Raw genomic sequence first — 23,990 nt, 5'->3', positions numbered from 1 at the left:
CGACTTTGCCCAAGAAATAAGGAACACACGAGAATGTGCCAGGATTGTGCTAGACGATTGTGGTACCCCACGAAATGAGCCACATTCTGGTTTTGGCCTTTGTGTTTGCACTTGTTTTCCATTCTTCAGTATTTCCAAGGGATACACATGGAAGGTTTCCGTGTATTCTCTCCATGGGAAAAAGACATTTCTTTCCACCAAACCTTTACTGTAAGAGTGTATTTGCTTTCTTTGTACTATGTACTCTGTTCATTTTTGTCTTTTCAGCAAACTCAGAAATAAACACGCTTTCTCTCTCCTTTTCCCAGTTTTCAGGGTGTATCTATTATATAAAGAGGTTAGACGGAGGAAGTCCCAGAATCTGGACCATGTCTGAGAAAATGAGGGCTATGGTAATGAGATAAATGAGAATCAACACAAAATGGATCAAATTCATATTTACACCACCTCCCCTCTCAGGAGAAGGACCGTAAATATGCAGCCGGATAGAATTGGGACACATCCAACTTCAATCTGTGTGGTGGGGGCAAAGGGACAGGTTTATGTTCAGTATCGAAACATACTGTTGTAGAGAAGTTTGTAAAAATAGAGGAATAGAGTGTAATTATTTGTGAGTATTTATTCCGTACAAATATGAGCTGAATCGGGTATAATTTAATATTCTAATCACTTAAAAGGTGTATTGAAATTTAAGGCAGGGATGATTCATGCATTTAATAGACACAGAGCACTTACTGAGTCAGGCAGCATGCCAAGAACTAAATATACAGAGAAGCACAAAATGATCTCTACCTCCAATGAGCTTGCAATTTAGCAACAAGCAGTACTGATCTATGTTTAATTATGCATTATTCACTCCGTTCCCCACTCTGACAGAAGCCCCTCTGAGGGCAGGGAAAATGACTGAGCTGTTTGCCAGTTTATCCCCAGTGCCTGACTCTGTGTCTGGCACGCAAGAGATCCTTAACAACTCTGCTTAATAAATGACTGTGTTTATTCACTATCTGCTTCATGCCAGACACCACGCAATAAGCATTATCAAGGGCTAAATGCGGTTCATCACACTTTACCATATCAACTCTTCCTACCCTGAAGGTGGTCTGTTGACTACTTTAGGAAAAAAAAATTACTTTTAACCTCAAATCACTAAAGCTCTATTCTCGGTGTGTTTTCAAACTTAGATGTAAAATGTAGCATTTCTAAGGATTGGATTCGTCTTTTGTCATGGATTGGTAACAGGTAAACCATGACAAGGATGGCTTCTATTTATTGAAACATTATTTACTGTTCACTAATATGCCAGGACCACTGGGAATTTATATAATTTTAGGGAACATACAGACTAACTTAAAATTTTTGTTGCATATACATTGTTCTTAATGTGTTTTAGGGAAAAAACTTGACAACATCAATGATTTCATGGATATTGTGAATATAATTTACAATGAGGCTAAGTTCCCTTCAGCCCCAAACAACCTGATTTAAAGAGAGTTTAAAGAAAAAAAATGTTAAGTATATAAGGGTACAGGTGTCACCTGCATATGACGAAAACAGGAAGGTGGTATGCAAAATTTGACTGCTTGGGACCATCTGTGTGATCTCACGGGATATCTGAAAACATGGAGAGGAAGGCAGTAGGTACAGGGTCACTGTGTGTATGCATAGGGACTGTGGAGCAAGACCACTGTGTTCAAACTCTGCTATCCTATTTATTTCATTCCCTGAGCTTAGGCAAACCTCTCCAAGTCTCAGCATCCTCATCTGCAAAATGTGACGATACTATTCTCTTCACAGCAGCAGAACTGAGATTCAAACACAAGTCTTTCATATCAAAGCCAGGCCATGCCCTCATCCTTGGCAGATGGGTCGTATCTCATGTGCCAGTTTGAAGGGTTAGAAGATGCTGCTGATGGCACTGAGTTGACAAGTATTTGAGGCTAATTGAGGAAAGCAACAAATGGACAGAAGATGTCTGCCTCCATATGTGTCCCCAACATGGCACGAGGTGGCTGTCCCCCATAGCCCCAGCAACCAGCTCCCAAAAGACCAAGTCAATGAGATTCAGCGTGAAGTGCAGTGAGAATATGATTTAACCCAATTGTTTTCTTTTTACATTTTCTTCTTTATATTGCCACCAATATTAAGAGAGACATGCCATTATCTAGAATAAGACTTCTGCTTTAAAACTAACATATGTTGTGGCACCTGGGGGGCTCAGTCATTAAGCCTCTGCCTTTGGCTCAGGGCATGATCCTGGCGTTCTGGGATCAAGCCCTGCATCAGGCTCCTCCACTGGGAGCCTGCTTCTTCCTCTCCCACTCCCCCTGCTTGTGTTCCCTCTCTCACTGGCTGTCTCTCTCTGTCAAATAAATAAATAAAATCTTTAAAAAAATAAATAAATAAATAAAAACAAAATTAACATATGTTGTATAAAAGTATTTTACAGTAATCAAATATTTTGTACCTCTTCAGTTAACTTCTACTAAAGTCACCCAAATATTTCAGTAAACAGCAGGTGTCAGATTTTCTGAAAAAGGAATGAGAAGAAGAAATAATATTTTTTCTCATACCAGTGTACTTTGATTTTTATTTTTCTAATTTAAATTCAATTAGCCAACATGAAGTACATACTTAGTTTTAGATGTAGTGTTCAATGATTTATCAGTTGCGTGTAATACCCAGCATTCATCACATCATGTGCCCTCCTTAATGCCCATCACCCTGTAACCCCATCCCCCCATGCAGCTCCCCTCCAGCAACCCTCTGTTTGTTTCCTATAGTTAAAAGTTTTTCATGGCTTGGCTCCCCCTCTGATGACTTCCCATTCAGTTTTCCATCCCTTCCCCTATGTTTCTTATATTCCACATATATGAAACCATCTGATAATTGTCTTTCTCTGATTAACAGTGTTTTTTAATTTAATTCCAGTATAGTTAACATACAGTGCTATATTAGTTTCAGGTGTACAACATAGTGATTCAACAATTCTATACATTCTTCAGTGCTCATCGTAAGTGTATTCTTAATCCCCTTCACCTATTTCACCCCTAAGAAGAAACAATGCGTGTCCCTACCCCAGCTATCATAGAATAATCTTGGTCAGTTGTTGGCTGATTCTTCTCCCAGCTATTGAAGTTCTCAAAAGAAAAAGATGGGTCCAGTACATGCTGACCCTCCCCAGGTGTTTGCTTCAGTGTGAGGGGAGGGCAAACACACTATCACCATCAGATCAAGAGCCTTTTGAAGGCACCTGAAATGACAGATACACGTTGGCCCCATCAGGAGGCCACAGACTCAGTCTCTCCTGCATGGTAGCTACTTTCTGCGAACAATTCTCGTTCAGTCCTGCCATCATCTTGGTACTCATCTAGCCATCTGCCATGGGAAGAGAGAAGATAATTAATATGAGAGAGAATTTAAAGGCACATTACTTAGAGTTGAAAACAAAATACAGAAAGGATTTAAAGAGGCCTTCAGGGAGAACCACAGAAATTTTAAGAAGTAGTTAAGATTTCAAGCTACACCAAATGTCCTTTAGGAGTACAACTTTAGCAAAACTTTGTCTTATACCTTAGTTGCAAGGTGACATTGATTCATCTGAAAATGCTGGATTTTAGGAACATCTTATGATCACATTACAAATATTCTAATATGTCATAAAATCAGTAAAAATTTCTCATTTGGGGTTTCCTTAGTGGAAGCCTTTATGTTTCTCCTTTTGTGTGACTGGCAGGTGTAGAGGGCAGCTCAAACCTCAGATTCTAGAACAGCGCTCTTCAAGAGAAATATAACACAAGGCATGTATATATAAACAGTAAAAATTAAAAAGGTGAAATTACGTTTAGTATATTTCATTTTAATAAATAGAAAAGATGTGAATGTTTGTTCCCTCCACCCCCTGCCCAAATTCATATGTTGGAATTTTCTGGGAGGTGCTTCAAATCATGAGGTCCCTCCTGAATGGGATTAATGCTTTTATAAATGAGGCTCCAGAGAGATCCCTCTCTTCTTCCACGCATGAGAACACAGCAAGTAGGCAGTTTGCAGCTTGTAGAGGGCCTTTGTCGGAACCCAGTCCTGCCGGCACCCTGATCCTGGGCTTCCAGCCTCCAGAACTGTGAGAAAGAAATCTTTGTTGTTTAGAAGCCACCCAGCCTATGGTGTTTTGTTATAGCAGCCCAAACAGACTAATACGGTTGTACCCGTATTCTTTCTACATCTTTGATATCTGATATGTACCTCACACCTGCATCACCTCTGAGTTCGGAATAGGCACAGTTCAGCAGACATACAGCTAGCCGCTCCCACATCCGGAAGGTGCAGTTCTAGGACGACACCCACCTCCATCTGAATGCTGATTCCACTAATCACAGTCGGATAAGAAACTTCATCTCTGTGTTCCTCAGCTTCCTCATCTGTGAACCACAAGTATCACAGAGCCTCCTGGAGGTCAGCTGTGAGGATCACATGAGCTGCTGTGCAAAGCTCTGCTCCACGTGGAGCCATTCCTAGTAGGAGTGCACTCCATGCTAGCAATGGGCACTCCTTAATTTTCTCCCCGCCAAGTAGAATACAGATGTGTAAATCTTAGAGAGCCCACAACAGGGTAAATGCCCTCTATGTTTGCTTTTCTTATTCCTCAATAAAGTCCTAAACAATTTCCTCTCCAGAGACCTTTTCTTTTCTCATAAGTAGAAGGCGACTTGAGTCTAAATGGCTAAGGTATGCTGGAGAAACTAGCAAAACCTGTGTCTTCTAAACACTCCAAATCTCAGTAGAATTTCCAACAAATCAGTTTTATACTGAACTCAGTAATTTGCACAGGGACTTCTTCCTTAGAGGATAACGCACAAAACCCTAGTGATAAAATGGGAATGATAGATTGATAGACACTAAATTAAAATTCCCGAGAGTGTCCAAAGGACCGAGAGACCTGACTAACTTGTCTATAACTTGTGCACATCATTTAATCTCTTTAGGTGACATTTTTCTCATTGTCATTGAGGCACAAGACTAAATGTTATTATGGTGTCTTCACCTTTAAGGAAATAATAGTAAGAAAATGTCCTTTTCTTTTTTTTTTTTAAAGATTTTATTTATTTATTTGACAGAGATAGAGACAGCCAGCGAGAGAGGGAACACAAGCAGGGGGAGTGGGAGAGGAAGAAGCAGGCTCATAGCAGAAGAGCCTGACGTGGGGCTCGATCCCATAACGCCAGGATCACGCCCTGAGCCGAAGGCAGACGCTTAACCGCTGTGCCACCCAGGTGCCCCGAAAATGTCCTTCTTTTCTTACACATGTAACCTAGGGCCCACAAAGAGAGTAAAAAAGAGAAACCCTGTTAATACTCTCATAGTTCAGTTGATGGTAACAGTGCAATGGTACATCCGTGTGCTATATTAAATATGATGTATTTTAATGCAATAAAACATTTAAGCCTTTTCATTCATATCATTTTGTTTCTTACATATCCAACTTCTAAGGTCTGTCATTATTCCAAAATGTTGGCAGGGCCTAAAGAAAGAAGTCACCTCCCTTTTGACTTCTACTCCTTTGCATTGCCAGTAAGATTAATTTCAGCTCTGAAGAGAATATGACTATTATCACCTGTTCTGGATGATTCTTCATTTTTAAAATGTGGCAAATTTATAAAAATAAAACTCTTTTATTTGCTCCTTATGTTATTCCATAGTTACCATAGTATACAGGGCAATAAAACTATGTTGCATAATATTAAATGTAACTTCATATGGTATCAAATATCTAGATGTGATATAGAACCAAATGTTGTATATATGCTGCCTGATAGAGTAGCCTCTAACCATCTGTGGTTACTGAGTGCTTGAAATGTAGCTAGTATAACCCAGGAACTGAATTTTTAATTTCATTTTATTTTAATTAATTTACATGTATTAGCTGTATGTAGTTAGGAGCTACCATATTGGACTGTGCATATCTAGATTTTTAAAAATAAAAGTTAATGGGGCACCTGGGTACTGCAGTCAGTTAAGCGCCTTACTCTTGATTTCAGCTCAAGTTATGATCTCAGGGCCATGGGATTGAGACCCTCATGGGGCTCTGCTCTCAGCACAGAAGTCTGTTAAAGTTACTCTCTCCCTCTCTCGACGCTCCTCCCCACTCCCCCGCCATGCTCTCTCTCTCTTTCTCAAATAAATAAATAAATCTTTAAAAAATAAATAAATAAAAGTTAGTAAACTATTTGGAGACTTCTAATTACTCAACATATGATCTAGAAATAAAAGTGAGCTTTTCTACCTTTGCACATATGGCATTGTATCTAAAGATTTCTTTAATTCAAAATTGCTTCCACAGCAATAACATTTCTCATCATGGAGCTTCTAATAATTGCAAAGCACTTTTGCAGTTACTTTATGTACGCTGTGTGAAGTCTTCAAACAACCCTGCCAGATAGGTGTTATTATTGCTATTTTACATAAGAATAAACTGAGACTCACAGCACTAGTCAGTGAAGGAGCGTAATTCAAAGCCAGTTCTGAGAAACTTCAATCATTGCTCTTTTCATTCCCCATTAATAAAAAAATAAATTCTTGTAAAAAATAAAAATATAGGGTTTCTCTCTAGAGCTTGAATGTTACACAATGGCAACAACTACTATGATGCATGTGCATTTTAAACGGATGTGTATTTAGAAAACAAACAAACAGAAGATCAGAGAAGAGTTACGCATTTTGTTCATACAGAATGCAACTCCTTATTACGTTTCAAAAGAATCGATATTTACTAGAACCAACTATTGTAAGGTAGAATCCACTCAGTCAACTGCCTTGTTTCTCTGTGTCTGAAAGAGCATACAACACTTTAGGAGACAGTGATGCCAAAACACCTGCTAAACTCAGAGCACACTCAGCTCTCTGGCTTTATTTAGTACCACAACCCTCCTGCCTTATCCCAGCATTAAGTGGGAGCTCCTTCCAGACAAGGATGCTTCATTTTTTTTTATCTCTGTATATCCAAGACTTGGCATAGGGCCCAACCCGTGGGAGGAATGCAATGTTTCTGCATGAAGAAACAGATGAACAAATGAATAAACACAGTGCCTGAGTTCTTTAGGCTTAAGGAGTGTGCAATCACATAGATATCCACCCTGACACCTGGGCTCTCACATAGGTCTCTGTCATGGCGCTGAGGACATTAATGCTTATTCACACATGGGCATCCACTAGTCCTTTCAGGCAAGGACGATATGCCTTATCAATGGATCTCTTCATCTACTCTATTTCTTGAAATGATAGGTCATCAATTTCTATTTACACAATGACTGAATGAATGAATCAGTATATTCTATAGATTAATTAATAACAGAAGGAAATCAGTTTTGTAATTTCTATTCGTAGTGCACTTTGTTTTAGGATGTATTTGATATCGATTCATAACAACCCTAAAAAAGGGGGGACATCTGATTTAAACATTCTCATTATAAAATTCTGAAAACTGAGGATCAGAGAGTGTGATACACCTATAAATGGCCCAGGAGTTACAGGCTGCCCTTGCAACTTTATTCTCCTAACTCATATTTTATCTGGACTACATTAGAATAATGCTTTAGAGCTCACAGCTCATATACATAACTTCATTTGATTTTAAATGAGTCCAATGAGTCAGGAGGAACAGGTATTCTTCCCATTTTACATATGAGGGAATTGACCGTCTGGGAAGTTGACAGTAGCACCCACATTTGCAGAACCAGCAGGAGCACAGCAAATATTTGAGAAACACACTGAGAACAAGTTTTCTAAGTCCTAATCCAGTTTTCTTTCCATTTCAGCATTCTTATTCCAGAAGAGAAAAATATTAAATAGTACAAATAAAGAGAGAATTTCTAGTGCTGTAAGGAACAGCTTGCTGAGGAGAGAGGCCTTCAGCTCTAGTATTAAAGAAAGGGGTGATGCGACCAGATGGAGGGGCAGGGCCAGGGGTGGTGCTTGCTGATGACACGGCTGAAATGGACTGGACAGAGGGGAGCATAATTCTGCATAATGAGGAATTAAGTGACAGCATACCGGTTGCATGGAAACAGGACTTCTTGATTGCCATTTTCCTCTTCAGACTTAACAACAATACTCTCAAGAAACCATCCATTACCTGTTTAAATGGACAAAGGAGAAAAGGTTCTTTAGCATAAAATATACTACTGTTGTGATTTTATTCATAGACTGTCCAAATGTTCAAAATTTGGGTCCAAAATATGCACTTCCAAATTATACCAGGGAAGAAATGAAAGTGTGAGTGAATGACCTAATTATTCAGAGTAGTAGAAGCAGAGGAAAAGAGAATATTCCCTATCAGGGACAAACTCTCTAAATTCTTTTAAAAGTATTTAAGGGCCAAGAACAAAAAGAAATAAATTCCCATAAATACGTTTCAGTGCATTATTTATAGAAGGTTGATAGATTTAAATCATGATGTATAGTCACAATAATCATCACTTTTAATGGTGAAAATCTAGAAGTTATCACTGATTACTACATTTGTCAATGCAATTAGATAAAGAGGAAAGAGAAACAGAGGAAGGAAGGAGAATGAAAAGTACTAAATGTTGGGAAAGAAGAAACAGAACTGTCATCATTCATGTGTAATGTGACTTTCTAAATTAAGAACCCCAAGAAGTTGCAGAAGAGAGTGAGAGATGAGAAAAAATGATTACATAATAAATATATAAAAATCCATTACATTTCTATTGACCAGAAAAGAAGTGTTAAGAAGCATAGTTCAACAAAACCAATCTTGTTGAATTGCTATAAAAATTTAGGAGTGTAGGGGTAAATCTAAAACAGATACGGTATAATCTATAGAAAAATTATTGCGGCGCCTGGGTGGCTCAGTAAGGTTAAGGGTCTAACTCTTGATTTTGACTCAGGTCATGATCTCATGGATCTCATGGGTAGTGGGATCAAGGCCCCCCACCTCAGGCTCTGTGCTCAGCAGGGAGTGTGCTTGGGATTCACTCTTTTCCTTTCCTCTTTCCCTGCCCCCCACATACTCTGGCACTCTCTCTCTCTCTAAAATAAATAAATCTTAAAAAAAAAAAACAAAAAAGAAAAATTATCTAAATTAAGCATAACAGCAAAGAAGACATAAATAAATAAAGAACAATTCCATATTCCAGAGAGTGAAGAAATTATAGAAATGTCAGTTCCTCTCAAACTAATCTAAAGTTTGAATATAATTAAATCAAATCCACTGTAAGATTTTACAAGAAAATTGACAAGCAAATGATAAAACGTATATGGATATATGAAGCCCAAGAATCTCCCAGGCACTTCTGAATTAGATAGAGTACGGTAGGTGAATCATCCTTCCAATTACCAACATTTGTTATAAACCCGTACTAATTAAGACAATACAGAATTGGTGCTGGCATAGATAAATTGACTGACGGAACCAGAGAAAGGACTCAGAATTGACCTGCACATCTAGGCAAACTCATAATGAGCAGTCTGTGCTTTGCCCTCAGTGCAGAAGTGTATGAAGGACTGTTCGCTGGGAATACCATCTTCAACAATGAAGAAAATTATGACTGTTCACTTGTTAAATATTTTTGCCAAAATATTAGTTACTGTCAGTTATAAATGTATAAGAAAATGAAAAAAATATCAAACCTAATACTTAGTACACTGTAATTGAAAAACATTAGAAACAGTGAGAATTAAAAGGTATATTTCTTTGTTAAAAAAAAAGCTTATCAAGAGTAGTCTGAATGGTGCTGGCCTTCTTTCTCTTATCACATCATTTACAATAAAGAGAAAGCGTCTTTTTGATCCCAAATAGCAAAAGGAATGTTGAAAAAGAAAACCAAAGCTGGTGGCATCACAATTCTGGACTTCAAGCTCTATTATAAAGTTGTAATTATCAAGACAGTATGGTACTGGCACAAAAACAGACACATAGATCAATGGAACAGAATAGAGAACGCAGAAATGGACCCTCAACTCTATGGTCAACTAATCTTTGAAAAAGCAGGAAAGAATATCCAATGGAAAAAGGACAGTCTCTTCAATAAATGGTGTTGGGAAAATTGGACAGATACATGTAGAAGAATGAAACAAGGACCATTTTCTTACACCATGCAATAGAGCCAAAATGACTGAAAGACCCAAATGTGAGACAGGAGTCCATCAAAATCCTATAGGGAAACACAGGCAGTAAACTCTGTGACCTTGGCTGCAGCAACTTCTTCTAGTCAAGTCTCCAAAGGCAAGGGAAACAAAGGCAAAAATGAACCATTGGGACTTCATCAAGACAAAAAGCTTTTGCACAGCACAGGAAACAGTCAACAAAACCAAAAGACAACCAAAGGAATGGGAGAAGAGATTTGCAAATGTCTTATCAGATAAAGGGCTAGTATCCAAAATCTATAAAGAACTTATCAAACTCAACACCCAAAGAACAAATAATCTAATTAAGAAATGGGCAGAAGACTCGAACAGACATTTCTCCAAAGCAGACATACAAATGGCCAACAGACACATGAAAAAAAGGCTCAACATCACTCGTCATCAGGGAAATACAAATCAAAATCATGAGATACCATCTCACACTAGTCAGAATGGCTAAAATTCACAAGTCAGGAAAGGGCAGATGTTGGTAAGGATGCGGAGAAAGGGGAACCCTCTTACACTGTTGGCAGGAATGTAAGCTGTTACAGACACTCTGAAAAACAGTATGGAGGTTCCTCAAAAAGTTGAAAATAAAGCTATCTTACAACCCAACAATTGCACTACTAGGCATTTATCCCAAATACAAATGTAGTGATCTGAAGGGGCACCTGCACCCCAATGTTTATAGCAGCAATGCCCACAATAGCCAACCTATGGAAAGAACCCAGAGGTCCATTGACAGATGAATGGATAAAGAAGATGTGGTGTATATATACAATGGAATACTATTCTGCCATCAAAAAATGAAATCTTGCCATTCGCAATGATGTGGATGGAACTAGAGGGTATTATGCTAAGCAAAATAAGTCATTCAGAGAAAGATAAGTACCATATGATCTCACTCATGTGGAATTCAAGAAACAAAACAGAGGATCATGGGGGAAGGGAGGGAAAAATAAAACAAGATGAAATTAGAGAGGGAGACAAACCATAAGAGACTCTTAATCACAGGAAACAAACTGAGGGCTGCTGGAGGGGAGGAGGGGGGAGGATGGGGTGACAGGGTGATGGACATTAAGGAAAGCACGTGATGTAATGAGCACTGGGTATTACATAAGACTGATGAATCACTGAAAGTAATAATACCTATATGCTAATTAATTGAATTTAAATTTTAAAAATTAATGAACAGTGAAAAAAAGAGCAAGCTTCTTTTCTATGCCCTTGCAAATTGTCTAACTCCTTTCTAAGTTTCCATCAGCTTTCTCCATTTTTCCTGGACATGTTCATCCTTTTTGTCACCCTCATTCATGATCATAAGGTCCCTTCTCTAGGTTCCTTGGACTGTTTATCTAAACTCTCTCCAATGGTGACAGTGGCAACATTCCCACAGTCAGATATTTTTTTCTATAACTAACTCCATTTATGTTTGATTTCAACTTCCATCCCAGCATTCTCACTTTTATTTCTTTGATGTGCTTGTATCTTTGAATTGTGCATTTTAGTAAATGTCTGAGAGACAAGGAGTCAATATAGCTACAGGCTTTGCTGGCTGTGCATGAACTGTGTAACAGACTGTGAAAGATGTAAAGTGATTGGTCACCGATCAGGATGTGCGTCTGTTATGTGCACAGTGATCTGTGGACTAAGGATGTGTCAGTGAAGTTTGCACTTTATGCAGTTACAGTTAGCATGCCATGATAACTGAAATTTGAACCATGTTGTTGAACATGCTGAACAATTATTTAAATCATTGTCACTAAATTTGTGCATACAGGAAACCATGCAAAGTAAGAACTGCCCTATATCTGACAAAAGCAACTTTGTAGAGCACACAGGAAAAGACAGAGTAGATGATAAATCATGACATTACAACTGGTTATCCATGTGGGAAAAAGTAAAATGGACTACATCCTTATGTCATACACAGAAATCAACTACAGGTGGATCAAATATCTAAATGTTCAAGATAAGACTTTATTTTCTCTTTCTTTCCTTCCTTCCTTCCTTCCTTCCTTCCTTCCTTCCTTCCTTCCTTCCTTCCTTCCTTCCTTCTTTACCCCAGGTGTAGAGAAGGCTTTCTTAAAATAGAAAAACTGATCATTAGAAAAAATACCATATTATTAAATCAAAAGACATAAAATTAGGAATTTCAGTTTATCAAAATATACACCACACTGCACAAGATATTGTGGTAGTAACTGCTAGTTGCTGTCCCCTTCTTCAATCACTGCAATGTTAGAGCCACATTTCCCAGATGGCATTGCAGCTGGAGATAACTGTATGACTAATTTCTCAGTAATGGGATGTGACCGGAAGTAGTGTGGGCAGTTTCTACCTCACTTGCTTGAAAGAAACTGTTGCCAGGGATTTTCTCTCCTTTCTATGTGCTGTGACCAGCTCTGCCCACTCAGGGGAAGAGGTCTAGATGGCTAGATGGTGGTATAATAACAAGATGCAAGAACCCTGGGGCCCGATGCCTGGCTAGAGAACACCCATCATAACTGCTCACTTTGGAACTGTTACCTGAGTGGGAAACCAGCTTCTGTCTTTTTAAAACCCTTTCTGAACATTTTTTACTAGACATCCATTGCCTTTACCATAAATGTTATAGATAAGAACATTTATTTCCACAGAAAAGGAAATTCAATAGACCAAAAAAAAGAAAGAAAGAAGGAAAGAAAAAAAAGAAAAGAAAAAAAAGAAAAAGAAAAGAAAAGAAAAGAAAAAAAGAAAAGAAAAGAAAAGAAAGCTCATGCTTCTCAGGAATCAGGGAAATGTAAATTAAGATCAGAGTGAGATACCATATTATACCCTTAAATTAAGTGTACCAGGGGTTTGTGAGACTGTGACACAATAGAAATTCTTATACACCGTAAGAGTAAAACTTAGTAAAATCACTTTTGAAAAAGCAGGTTATTTTATAAAGCTGAATAGACTCCATAGTTTTGGGCCCAGAAATTAACTTCTATGGATTTAGCCTGGAGCAGCGTTTCTCAGCCTCAGCACCATTGAGACATTGGGACTGACAATTCTTGGTTGTGGGGCTCTCCCGTGAATTGTAAGATGACTAGCAGCATCCCAGGCCTCTACCCATCAGATACCGGTAGCACCTCCTTCCCAGTGTGCCAACCAAAACAAATCTCCAAACATCGCCAAGTGTCCCTGGGGGAGGCACAATCACCCCATCCGGGAACCACCACCCTGGAGGAACTCTGGCTTCCATGCACCAGGGGATGCGCACAAGAATGTTCACTTCAGTCTGTGACAGCCAGACTGGAAACGACACAATCACTCATTAACAAGAGATGAATAATTTCATTATGTGTAATCATGCAATAGAATATTATGGTCATGAAAACATTATCTACAGCACCACACAAGAAAGTGGATGAATCTTGGAAACATAATTTTGAGTGAAAAAAAAAATCAAGTCATGTAAGATTCCATACAACTTGTCACTATTTTTACAAAGCACAAAAATTATCAGAAGAATTTTCAGATGCCCACATAACTAATAGAGCCTTCTTCTTCATTTTTTTTTAAGCAACGATAATAATACCAAGAAAGGATAAAAAATTCAGGATGTCTACCGTGGGGGAGAGGATGGGTGCAGTGAGCACAGGTAGGAGCACTGGTATCAGTAATGTTCTGGGATTAACTTGCATGGTGGTTATTGAATTTATATCATCCACATTTTGAAAAGAAAAGAAAAGAAAACATACCCTAGATACCCTAACTATCATGGTATTTTTTATTTGAATGAAAAGAGTGTGCAACATATAGGAAGGAGAGTTTAGATAATTTAAAAAGAATGTTAAAGTAATTACAGACATACCTCATTTTATTGTGCTTTGCTTTATTGCACTTCGAGGATACTGCAGTTTTTACAAATTGAAGATTTGTGGCAGCCCTGCATGGGGCAGGTCTATCTGCACCATTTTCCCAACAGCATTTGCTCACTTTGTGTCTCTGTATCACCTTTTGGTAATTCTTACAATATTTCAAACTTTTTGATTATTATAATATTTGTTATGGTGATCTGTGACCAGCAACTACTACTCAGTGCAAGTTCAAATGATGGTTAGCATTTTTTAGCATAAGGTATTTTTAATTAGGGTTCATACATTGTTTTCTTAGACATAATGCTATTGCACACTTAATAGACTACGGTATACTGTAAACAGAACTTTCATATTCACTGGGAAACCAAAGAATTCATTTGACTCACTGCATTGCAATATTGGCTTTATTGCAGTGGTCTGAAACGGAACCTGCAATATCTTGGAGGTATGCCTGTCCTTTCAATTTCCCAAAATTGAATTTCAGGTCGTCTCATCCCATCAGTCAGAGAAAACCATCACGATTTCCAAGTATCCCACCCAAACCTAGCTCTCATCCCAAGCCTACCATGTTTTCATCTTTTCTCAGAGAACTTCATGTTCTTCTGAACTATGCTAAGTACCCTTGCCATATGTCCAATAACACTCCGAGGGTCACTTTCAGACTATGAATCGTATGTTATTATACTTGCTTATTTCATACGTGTCTGCCCCTACTAGGTCCTGCCTGTGAGGGCAGGGAACACCTGCTTCTTCTTCACATTTGAATGCCCAGCCTCTGGCAAAATGCCTGGGACATAGCAGCCCCTCAGCAAAGAACTCTGACATCAGAAAGCAGTGCTTGTTAATGACTGCTTTGAGGACCACATGAACCAGAATCCCTTAAACTGCCCATATATATATGTAGTATTATTTTATATATTATATATTTATATATTATATATTTATATTATAAAATATATTTTTAAAGCATATTTCTGATAACTCAATACCTACTGGATCAGAATCTCTGGGGTGGAACCACGAGTCTATTTTGTTTAAGACAGATATTTCATTCCTGAATACTCTGAGTTTTACAAACTTTGCTAAAAAGGTAGGGCTTTCCTGAAGCTTTCTATATTATTCTGTTTGAGGGTAAATATCTACAGATACAACTGAATTCAAGTTAAAAGAATCATGTGGTAAGCAGATTCTCTGTTTTCAAATGAGAAAGGAAAAAAAGCCTTGAGGATTTAGCTGAAGTCTTTCCCATACCCACACAGGTTTTGTTCTTCAATGTTTCACTGGGAAAAAAAATTGATATTTAGAAGTTTGTTGCATCCTCGGCCCAAAGCATTTTCTATGTGAGTCATTTAGCTCCTTCAACATATTTAAAATCACAATGTTTCTTTCCTTTTTCCTTCTGTCATTTTTATTCTTTGTATCAACCAGCCTTGGTAATGACATAGCAGACTTCACGTGCGTGGCTTGCCTCTTCATAGAATTCCCTGACTCTGCTTCCTTTCACCAGAAACGGTCCCCTGTGATTGCTGTGCTCTGACTCGTTTCTATAGTCCCTTGACATTGGCCCTTTCAGTATTCGGGGCTTCCTTCGCTCATCTCCAAGAGGAGTCTCAAAATAATTTTCTGAAACGACAGCCTGATGAAGCCAGGAATTTCTGCTAACTGCTCTGTTCTGATCCATGTCCCAGTCTCCAGTCTCGACTCTTGGCTGCTCTGCAAATCCCCGCACTGTTTGCAGCAGAGACTTGGCATAAAGTCAGGACGATGCCAGTTTCCATCCATCATGAAAATAATGCAAAAGTCATACCCCTCTGCAGTGACACCACGTAGAGAAGGCAGCATACTGTGTCTTTCCATTCAATTTCTTTTTTCTGTCTTTTTCTAGTAATTTCCCCTCTATGAGTCTCAACTCATTTTACCACGTGTCCATTCTTTCCACACACTGCTACCTTCCCTTTTCTTCCTCCTTTCTCTTTGGTTCACATCCAGAATAAACATGCTTCTCTCTTGCAAAGGCTATTTTAAGCTCTCCTAAATCCTTTTCAAGGATTTTACTCAAAATTGTTTCACTGATTTAAATCCTTTCGTTCAATAAATGGTCATTAATTAAACTTCCATACTACTAAGCACTATACTAGGAAAGAGAGTCAAGATTAATAAAATATAATACCAGACTTCAAAAGCTCAAAATCAAGCAGAAGATTAAAAAAGGAGTATAGAAATAAATGTAATAAATGGTTTCGGTACGATGATATAAGTTGTGATGTGTAGCTGCATTGTTGCAGTAAAGAATACAGGTTCTAGAGACAAACACATAAGTTTGAAATGAATGGCTCTACAGGAGGGAGTGAAGAAGGTATTAATGAAGTAGAATTGACAGGGCTTGGTTAAGAGATGTGGAAGGGCAGAAGGCAGGGAGGAAAAGGAGGAATCAAAAATGATTCTCAAGTTGCTGGTTTGCTGAAGAGTGCGCGGTGGGGGACCCAGGAGAAACACATCTGCAGGAAACATGAGAGATGCAATCTTGAACACTGTCTAGTAGGTCTGGAAATTTTGTGTGCAGGCACACACACACACAATAAAGTTTTTGTCTTCTTGGGAAATTTCCTTCACAGTAACATGGCAGTGAGCTTTTTAAGTCAAATAATAAACCTAACGTGACAAAATTTCATCTAACTATATAGTTTCTTAAAAGAAAATTATTTTCAGTGGCTCAGTCAGTTAAGCGTCCGACTCTTAATTTCAGCTCAGGTAATGATCTCAGGGTCTTGAGATAGAGCCCCCATTGGGCTCTGCATTCAGTGGGGAGTCTGCTTGAGATTCTCTCTCTCCCTCTGCCCCTCCTCCTGCTGACTCTTTTTTTTCACTTTTATTTTATTTTTATAATTTTTATTTTGTTATATTAGTCACCATATAGCACATCCCCAGTTTTTGATGCAATGTTCCATGATTCATTATTTGCATATAAAACCCAGTGCACCATGCAATATGTGCCCTCCTTAATACCCATCACTGGCCTATCCCAATCCCCCACCCCCCTCCCCTCTGAAGCCCTCAGTTTGTTTCCCAGAGTCCACAGTCTTTCATGGTTCATTCCCCCTTCTGTTTACCCCCCCTTCATTCTTCCCTTCCTTCTCCTACCGATCTTCCTATTTCTTATGTTCCATAAATGAGTGAAACCATATGATAACTGTCTTTCTCTGCTTGACTTATTTCATTTAGCATAATCTCCTCCAGTCCCGTCCATGTTGCTGCAAATGTTGTGTAATCATTCTTTCTGATGGCTGAGTAATATTCCATTGTATATAAATAAACAAATAAATAAAATCTTAAAAAAAAGAAAACTATTTCCTCATCTCAACTTTACATGACCTATATATTTATTTTTTTCTTTCACCTGCCTTTTTTGCTGCTCTTAATAAATTTTCAAAACAGATTTTTTTTTACCAAAAAAGCACATCTTACCTGGACCTGTCCCATCATGACTAATCATAACTTTCTTCAGTTTTCCCAGAGACACTGCCTCAATGGAAAAAATATCAACCTGTGTGATAACAAAATAAAACCAAATGACCATTAGGACATTTCCTTTCTCTAGGAAAAAAATAGCATTATTAGTACTATATCAGTTCAGCATTATATTGCTATTTTTTGCTATGTTATAATTATTACTATACTATAAAAATTTTCCACTTACTATTTTATATGCAGTCCTACACTATGCCTTGTGAGACAAATACAAGCAAGTAACATAATTTTTTCCTTCTTTAATACAGTCTAAATAAATCTGAAAAAGATTTTCAAAATGTAATCATAACATTTAAGTCTACCATTAGTAGTGATAATAATAGTTGATATTGCCCTCAATATACACAAACACTTCTAAGTGTTTTTCATATATTTAATCCTCAGAACAACCCATGAAGTAAGTACTACTCATTGTCTTATTTTACAGTTGAAGAGATGGAGACATACAGAGTTCAGTTACTCACCCAAGGTCAACGTCTAATGAAGGACCAAGCCAGGACTCAGTCCCCAGCAGTCTGCCTCCAGAATGTACGCTCTCCACCATTGGTGTCTGCCTCTCAGTAGCTTTCATTTCTAAATCAACTATGCATTGCAATAGCTATATGTGCATGCATATACAAATGAAGTTTTAAAATAAACTATTAACTAGATATGTAGTCTACAAATTAAAATATACAACACACTGTATACACACATCCATGCAAATGATACAACATTAAGAGCACCCCAAGACCCCTCTATGGCCCATCACAGTCATAATCGCCCCCAGTGGTAAGCACTATCCTGACTTTTAATTAACTTTGCCAGGTCTAGGACCATAAACAGAATCATACAGCATGTTCTTTCTGCCTGGCTTATCCTACTCAACCTTTGTGGAATATACCCATGTTGCTTTGCTTAACAATGTTTTGTTCATTTTCATTACTGAATATTATTTCACATTATTTATCCATTCTACTACTTATGAACAACAATTTTTCTGGATTTGGGGTATTACAAATAACACTGCTCAGAACATTCTTGACATGCCTTTTTGTGTGTATTTGTGTACATTTCTGATGGGGAACTACTGGGTTATAGAGCATTAGTAGATAGTCTACTTTTCCAAAATGCTTATACCACTGCACACTGTGTGTGCTCAGTGTGTGAGAGGTCAAGGTGCTCCACAGCTACTCAGTACTTGGTATTGTCATTCTTTTCAAGTTTATGGCATCCGATTATGCACAGTGACCCTTGATTATGGTTTTCATAGTATTTTCCTGATTACTAACAAAGTTGGGTACACTTTTCATGTTTATTGGCTATCTGGATCTCCTCTTTTTAGAAAGGACATATTCAAGTGTCATGCCGTGTTTTAAATTGGGTTATCTGTTTTCTTGTTGATCTGTTGGTGTTCTGTATGTAGTTTGGAAACAAGTCCTTTGCCAGGATATATTTTACAACATCTTCTCCCACTTTGTGATTTGCCTTTTTTTACTCTCTTCATGGTACCTTAAGGAAGAGAAGTCTTAATTAAAACGGTGTAAATTTATCTTTTTTCCTTTATGTTTAGTGGTTTCTTTGTTTTGCTCACAATGCTGCTATAGCCAAAAGTGGAAGCTATCCAATTGCATTCATACAAATGAATGGATGGACAAAACCTTGTCTATACACATAATGGAATATTATTCACCCTTTAAAAAAAGGAAATTCTGACATATGTTACAACACAGATGAACCTTGAAGACATTGTGCTGAGTTAAATAAGTCAGTCTTGAAAAGACAAATGCCCTTTGATTCCATTTAGAAGAGTTTCATAAATGAGTCAAAGTCACAGAGACAGAAAGCAGAATGGTGGTTGCCAGGGGCTGGGTTGGGGAATAGAGAGGAGAATGGGATTTATTGTTTAATGGGTATAGTTTCAGTTCTGCAAGATGAAAAGTTCTGGAGCTGGATGCTGGCGATAGTCGCACAACAATGCAAATGAATGTGCTCAATGCCATTGAACTGTACACTTAAAAATTGTTAAAGTGGTAACATTCATAATATGTGTATTTTACCACCATTAAAAGTGTTTTTTTTAAATCCTAACCTACCCCCAAGATCACGAAGGTTTTTCTCTTATAGTCTCTTCTAAATACGTGATTGTTTTACCTTTCGCATTTTAGACCTAAATTTGTACGAAATTGATTTTGGGGTTTAGTGCTCATAATTTCTTGGATATCATAATTGATAACCAATTTGCTGCCTTTCTCTGCTGCTGCACATCAAGACACGTGGAACTTTTTCTGGCTCTATTCTGTTTCTTTGTTCTGTCTGTCTTGCCTTGTACCAATGAGTGCTGTCTTAATTACTTTAACTTTACAATAGATCTCAATATCTGGTAGTATGAGTCCTCCAGCTTTGTTTTTCTCTTAATAATCTTCCCGATTATTTTGGGTGTATTTGACTTGTTGCCCTTCCACATAAATTTTAGAATTAGATTGCCAATTTCCATGAAAAAAATGTATGGGATTTTGATTGCGATTGCATCGAAACTGCAGTTTAGGAGAAAAGTGAGCACTTTATAGTATTGAATCTTCCAATCCAGGAACATAGTGTATCTCTACTAATTTATGACTTTTTTAAAAAAAATTTCCCAATAATATTTTGTCATTTTCTGTGTAGAGGTCTTGCCTTGGCTCTCTGGGTGCCTGCTGCGCATTGGGGCTGCGGATGGAGGGAGCCTCGGGGCAGGGCTGCGAGTGAATAGCCCCAGGACTGTGCTCCTTCCTCCTTGACTGCTTTAGCTACCACTGACTGTCCTTGGTGCCCAATCTGTCAGCGGAGGTCCTGGAAGTCCTTTCTGTCAACCGAGGTGACCTTTAGAATGCATACTTACCTTGGCTCCTCCTCTTTCTTTCCTCTACATTCATGCCTTCATGAGGCTTCGAAGGATAACCTCCACCCCTCCCCATTAACCACCCCTAAGACCTGTCCCAGGCTCTGCTTTGGGAGAACTCACATGAAGGTCCTACTTTGTTTGCAAGTGGAAGTTTGTTCAGGCCTTTCTTTACTGCTGGCTCCAGATTGAACCCCAGCTCTCTGAGACCTTCTAAATCTTTGCACCGCATCTGGGGCTCTCCATGGCCACCCTGATTGGCTTCTTGCTTTTAAGCTTCTGCTTACAAATGATAGAAAGTGATACTGAATACCAGCTTCTCCTCCACACTTCCTTTCTCTCCCGGATTTTGGACCCTCACACCCTAACTGCATTGGCAGCCATCCAATGCCTTTAAAACCAATTTTATTTTATTTTAATTTTTCTTTGGTCTCTCATAATTCATTTTATTTTTTAATGAAATTTATTTTATTTTATTTTATTTTTTATAATAATTTTGATTATGTTATGTTAGTCACCATACAGTATACCCTTAGTTTCTGATGTAATGTTCCATGATTCATTATTTGCACATAACTCCCAGTGCGTGATGCAATATGTGCCCATCTTAATACCCATCACCGACCTATCCCAGTCCCCCAACCCCCGCCCCTCTGAAGCCCTCAGTTTGTTTCCCAGAGTCCATAGTCTCTCTTGGTTCATTCCCCCTTCTGTTTACCCCCCTTCATTCTTCCCTTCCTTCTCCTACTGATCTTCCTGCTATTTCTTATGTTGAGTATATGAGTGAAGCCATATGATAACTGTCTTTCTCTGCTTGACTTATTTCACTTAGCATAATCTCCTCCAGTCCTGTCCATGTTGCTGCAAATGTTGTGTAATCGTTCTTTCTGATGGCTGAGTAATATTCCATTGTATATATGGACCACATCTTCGTAATCCAGTCATCCGTTGAAGGGCATCTCTGCTCTTTCCACAATTTAGCTATTGTGGACAATGCTGCTATGAACATTGGGGTGTATATGGCCCTTCTCTTCTCTACGTCTGTATCTTTGGGGTAAATACCCGGTAGTGCAATTGCTGGATCATAGGGTAGCTCAATTTTTAACTTTTTGAGGGACCTCCACACTGATTTCCAAAGTGGCTGTACCAACTTGCATTCCCACCAATAGTGTAAGAGGGATCCCTTTTCTCCACATCCTCTCCAACATTTGTTGTTTCCTGCCTTGTCAATTTTTGCCGTTCTAACTGGCGTAAGGTGGTATCTCAATGTGGTTTTGATTTGAATTTCCTTGATGGCTAATGATTTTGAACATTTTTTCATGTGTCTGTTAGCCATTTGTATGTCTCCATTGGAAAAGTGTCTGTTCATATCTTCTGCCCATTTTTTGATTTGTTTATTTGTTTCTCGTGTATTGAGTTTGAGAAGTTCTTTGTAGAACTTGGATACCAGTCTTTTATATGTAGTGTCTTTTGCAAATATCTTCTCCCATTCCGTGGGCTGCCTCTTAGTTTTTTTGACTGTTTCCTTGGCTGTGCTTTTTATCTTGATGAAGTCCCACAAATTAATTTTTTCTTGTGTTTCTTTTGCCTTTGGAGATGTGTCATGAAAAAAGTTGCTGTGGCCGATGTCAAAGAGGTTGCTGCCTATGTTCTCCTCTAGGATTTTGATGGATTCCTTTCTCACATCAAGGTCTTTCATCCATTTGGAGTTTATCTTTGTGTATGATGTGAGAGAGTGGTCAAGTTTCATTCTTTTGTATGTGGCTGTCCAATTTCCCCAGCACCATTTATTGAAGAGACTGTCTTTTTTCCACTGGATGTTTTTTCCTGTTTTGTCAAAGATTAGTTGCCCAAAGAGCCGACGGTCTATTTCTGGGTTCTCTATTCTGTTCCATTGGTCTATATGTCTGTTTTTGTGCCAGTACCATGCTTTCTTTGTGATCACATCTTTGTAGTATAGCTTGAAATCAGGCAACGTGATGCCCTCAGCTTTGTTTTTCCTTTTCAACAACTCCTTGGCGATTCGGGGCCTTTTCTGATTCCACACAAATTTAAGGGCTATTTGTTCCAGTTCTTTGAAAAATGTCATTGGTATTTTGATCGGGATGGCATTGAAAGTGTATATTGCTCTGGGTAGCATGGACATTTTAACTATGTTTATTCTTCCGAATCATGAGTTTAAAACCAATATTGAAAGGTATTTATCAAATGTTTCTAGCTGTCAGCAAGATAGTTACTTTGTTACGAGCCAGAGTGCCCTAGCTGGAGGTATAATCTCGGTTGTTTTGTTTCTGGCTTTTGTTTGTTTTTAATCGCAGAAAAAAAGTGGAAGTTACTTATGGTTGTGCTGTTCCTGGTTAAGCCTACCTCCACTCAGCCCCGGACAATACGACGCGCACCCAGAAGTGCCCACACCTCCCCGTACTTCCTAATTGGTATCAAATGAGCAGATCTGAAATTTTCTGTCTTTTTAGTTTAAAAAAATTAGAGAAAGGATGGTAGGTAGGAATTGATAAATATCTTTCTATTACCTGTCCACGCCGAAACTTGACTTTGTTATTTTGGGATTGATGAAGCCTTCGGTTCCCTGAATCTCCTCTGATGCCAATGAGGTTGATAAGCACGTTAGACTCTGTCTCTGCACCTGGCTTCCTGCCCGTGTACGTGTAGATCTCATAAATGACCACTGAAATGTCAGAAATCCGATATTATCTTTCTCATTTTTATTTTCTCTCTGAATGTATTAGATACCCAGAAAAACAATCAGAATGTTGCCTAATGTAGCTAACATGAGTTTCTCCATGGTGGTTGGTCCCAGCTCTTTTCCTAATGCAGACCCCATTCAAACAGACTCTCGGCTATCCCATGTTTACCTCATTCATAAGACTCAACTATTCCCCAAACTACAATTTCAAAATAATTATTGTTAGCAATTATGCACTTTCATTAACCACTATACTTTCATAGTTATTATGAAAAGTTGTATTTAAAAAAAACCTCTCCTCTCTCTTCATTAGATGAAAGTGGCAACTTTCCCCCCAAAGTTTGGCTGTTCTCATCGCAGCTGGTCATTCATGCTGCTACTTCTCAGAGATCACTACGCCAATAATGGGGATTTTTAATAGCATTCTTGAGAGAGGAGAAAAATACAAAGATCTTAGAGAGATACAAATTTAAGTTTTTTAAAAAGAGACCAGGGAGGTACCAGCAAATTATAATCCACCATATCTGACCTTAGAATTAAGGCAATTTTTGAGACACTGGTCAAAGTCACTAATTAGAAATGAGATTGCTCTTGCTGGTACAACTAATATGAATAATATCTTGGACACAATGAGTACTTTTTATTCCAAGTCCTAGAATGCTTTTTAACTCATACTCTGTGCAATTGAACAGTTGCATTTATAGAAATTCACATTAACATTTTCCCAAGAACTCAGACATGAAAATCCAACAACTAAGAAAACAAGGTAAGTGAGAAACATTGCCTGTTTCCATCGTGCCTGACCTTTAAAAAGACAAATGTGGTATACTGGGAAATGGTGTAAGCAGAGAAAATAAATCAGTCTCTTTGAGCAGTCTTACATATTCTAAAATACCCCAGAGTGAAACCCAGC

At 38.2% G+C, this 23,990-nt stretch overlaps 1 protein-coding gene across 1 annotated transcript in view; it reads right to left on the bottom strand.

Annotated features, from left to right (window-relative positions):
• Positions 1 to 3,278: 3,278 nt before the first annotated feature.
• The window catches only part of RP1 (RP1 axonemal microtubule associated), a 345,533-nt gene continuing 324,821 nt past the window's right edge, over positions 3,279 to 23,990 (bottom strand). The window contains exons 27-30 of the mRNA XM_044390380.3: positions 22,905 to 23,059; positions 17,451 to 17,529; positions 8,044 to 8,125; positions 3,279 to 3,375 (exon numbers count right to left, since the gene is read on the bottom strand). Of these exons, the coding sequence (XP_044246315.3) occupies positions 3,279 to 3,375; positions 8,044 to 8,125; positions 17,451 to 17,529; positions 22,905 to 23,059 (413 nt within the window). The remainder of the gene's footprint in view (positions 3,376 to 8,043; positions 8,126 to 17,450; positions 17,530 to 22,904; positions 23,060 to 23,990) is intronic.

This window comes from Ursus arctos, unplaced genomic scaffold (genome assembly GCF_023065955.2).
Source record: "Ursus arctos isolate Adak ecotype North America unplaced genomic scaffold, UrsArc2.0 scaffold_6, whole genome shotgun sequence".
In the NCBI taxonomy this organism is placed as follows: domain Eukaryota; kingdom Metazoa; phylum Chordata; class Mammalia; order Carnivora; family Ursidae; genus Ursus; species Ursus arctos.
The sequence above is the reverse complement of the archived record's forward strand: the minus strand, read 5'-3'. Positions and strand labels throughout refer to the sequence as shown.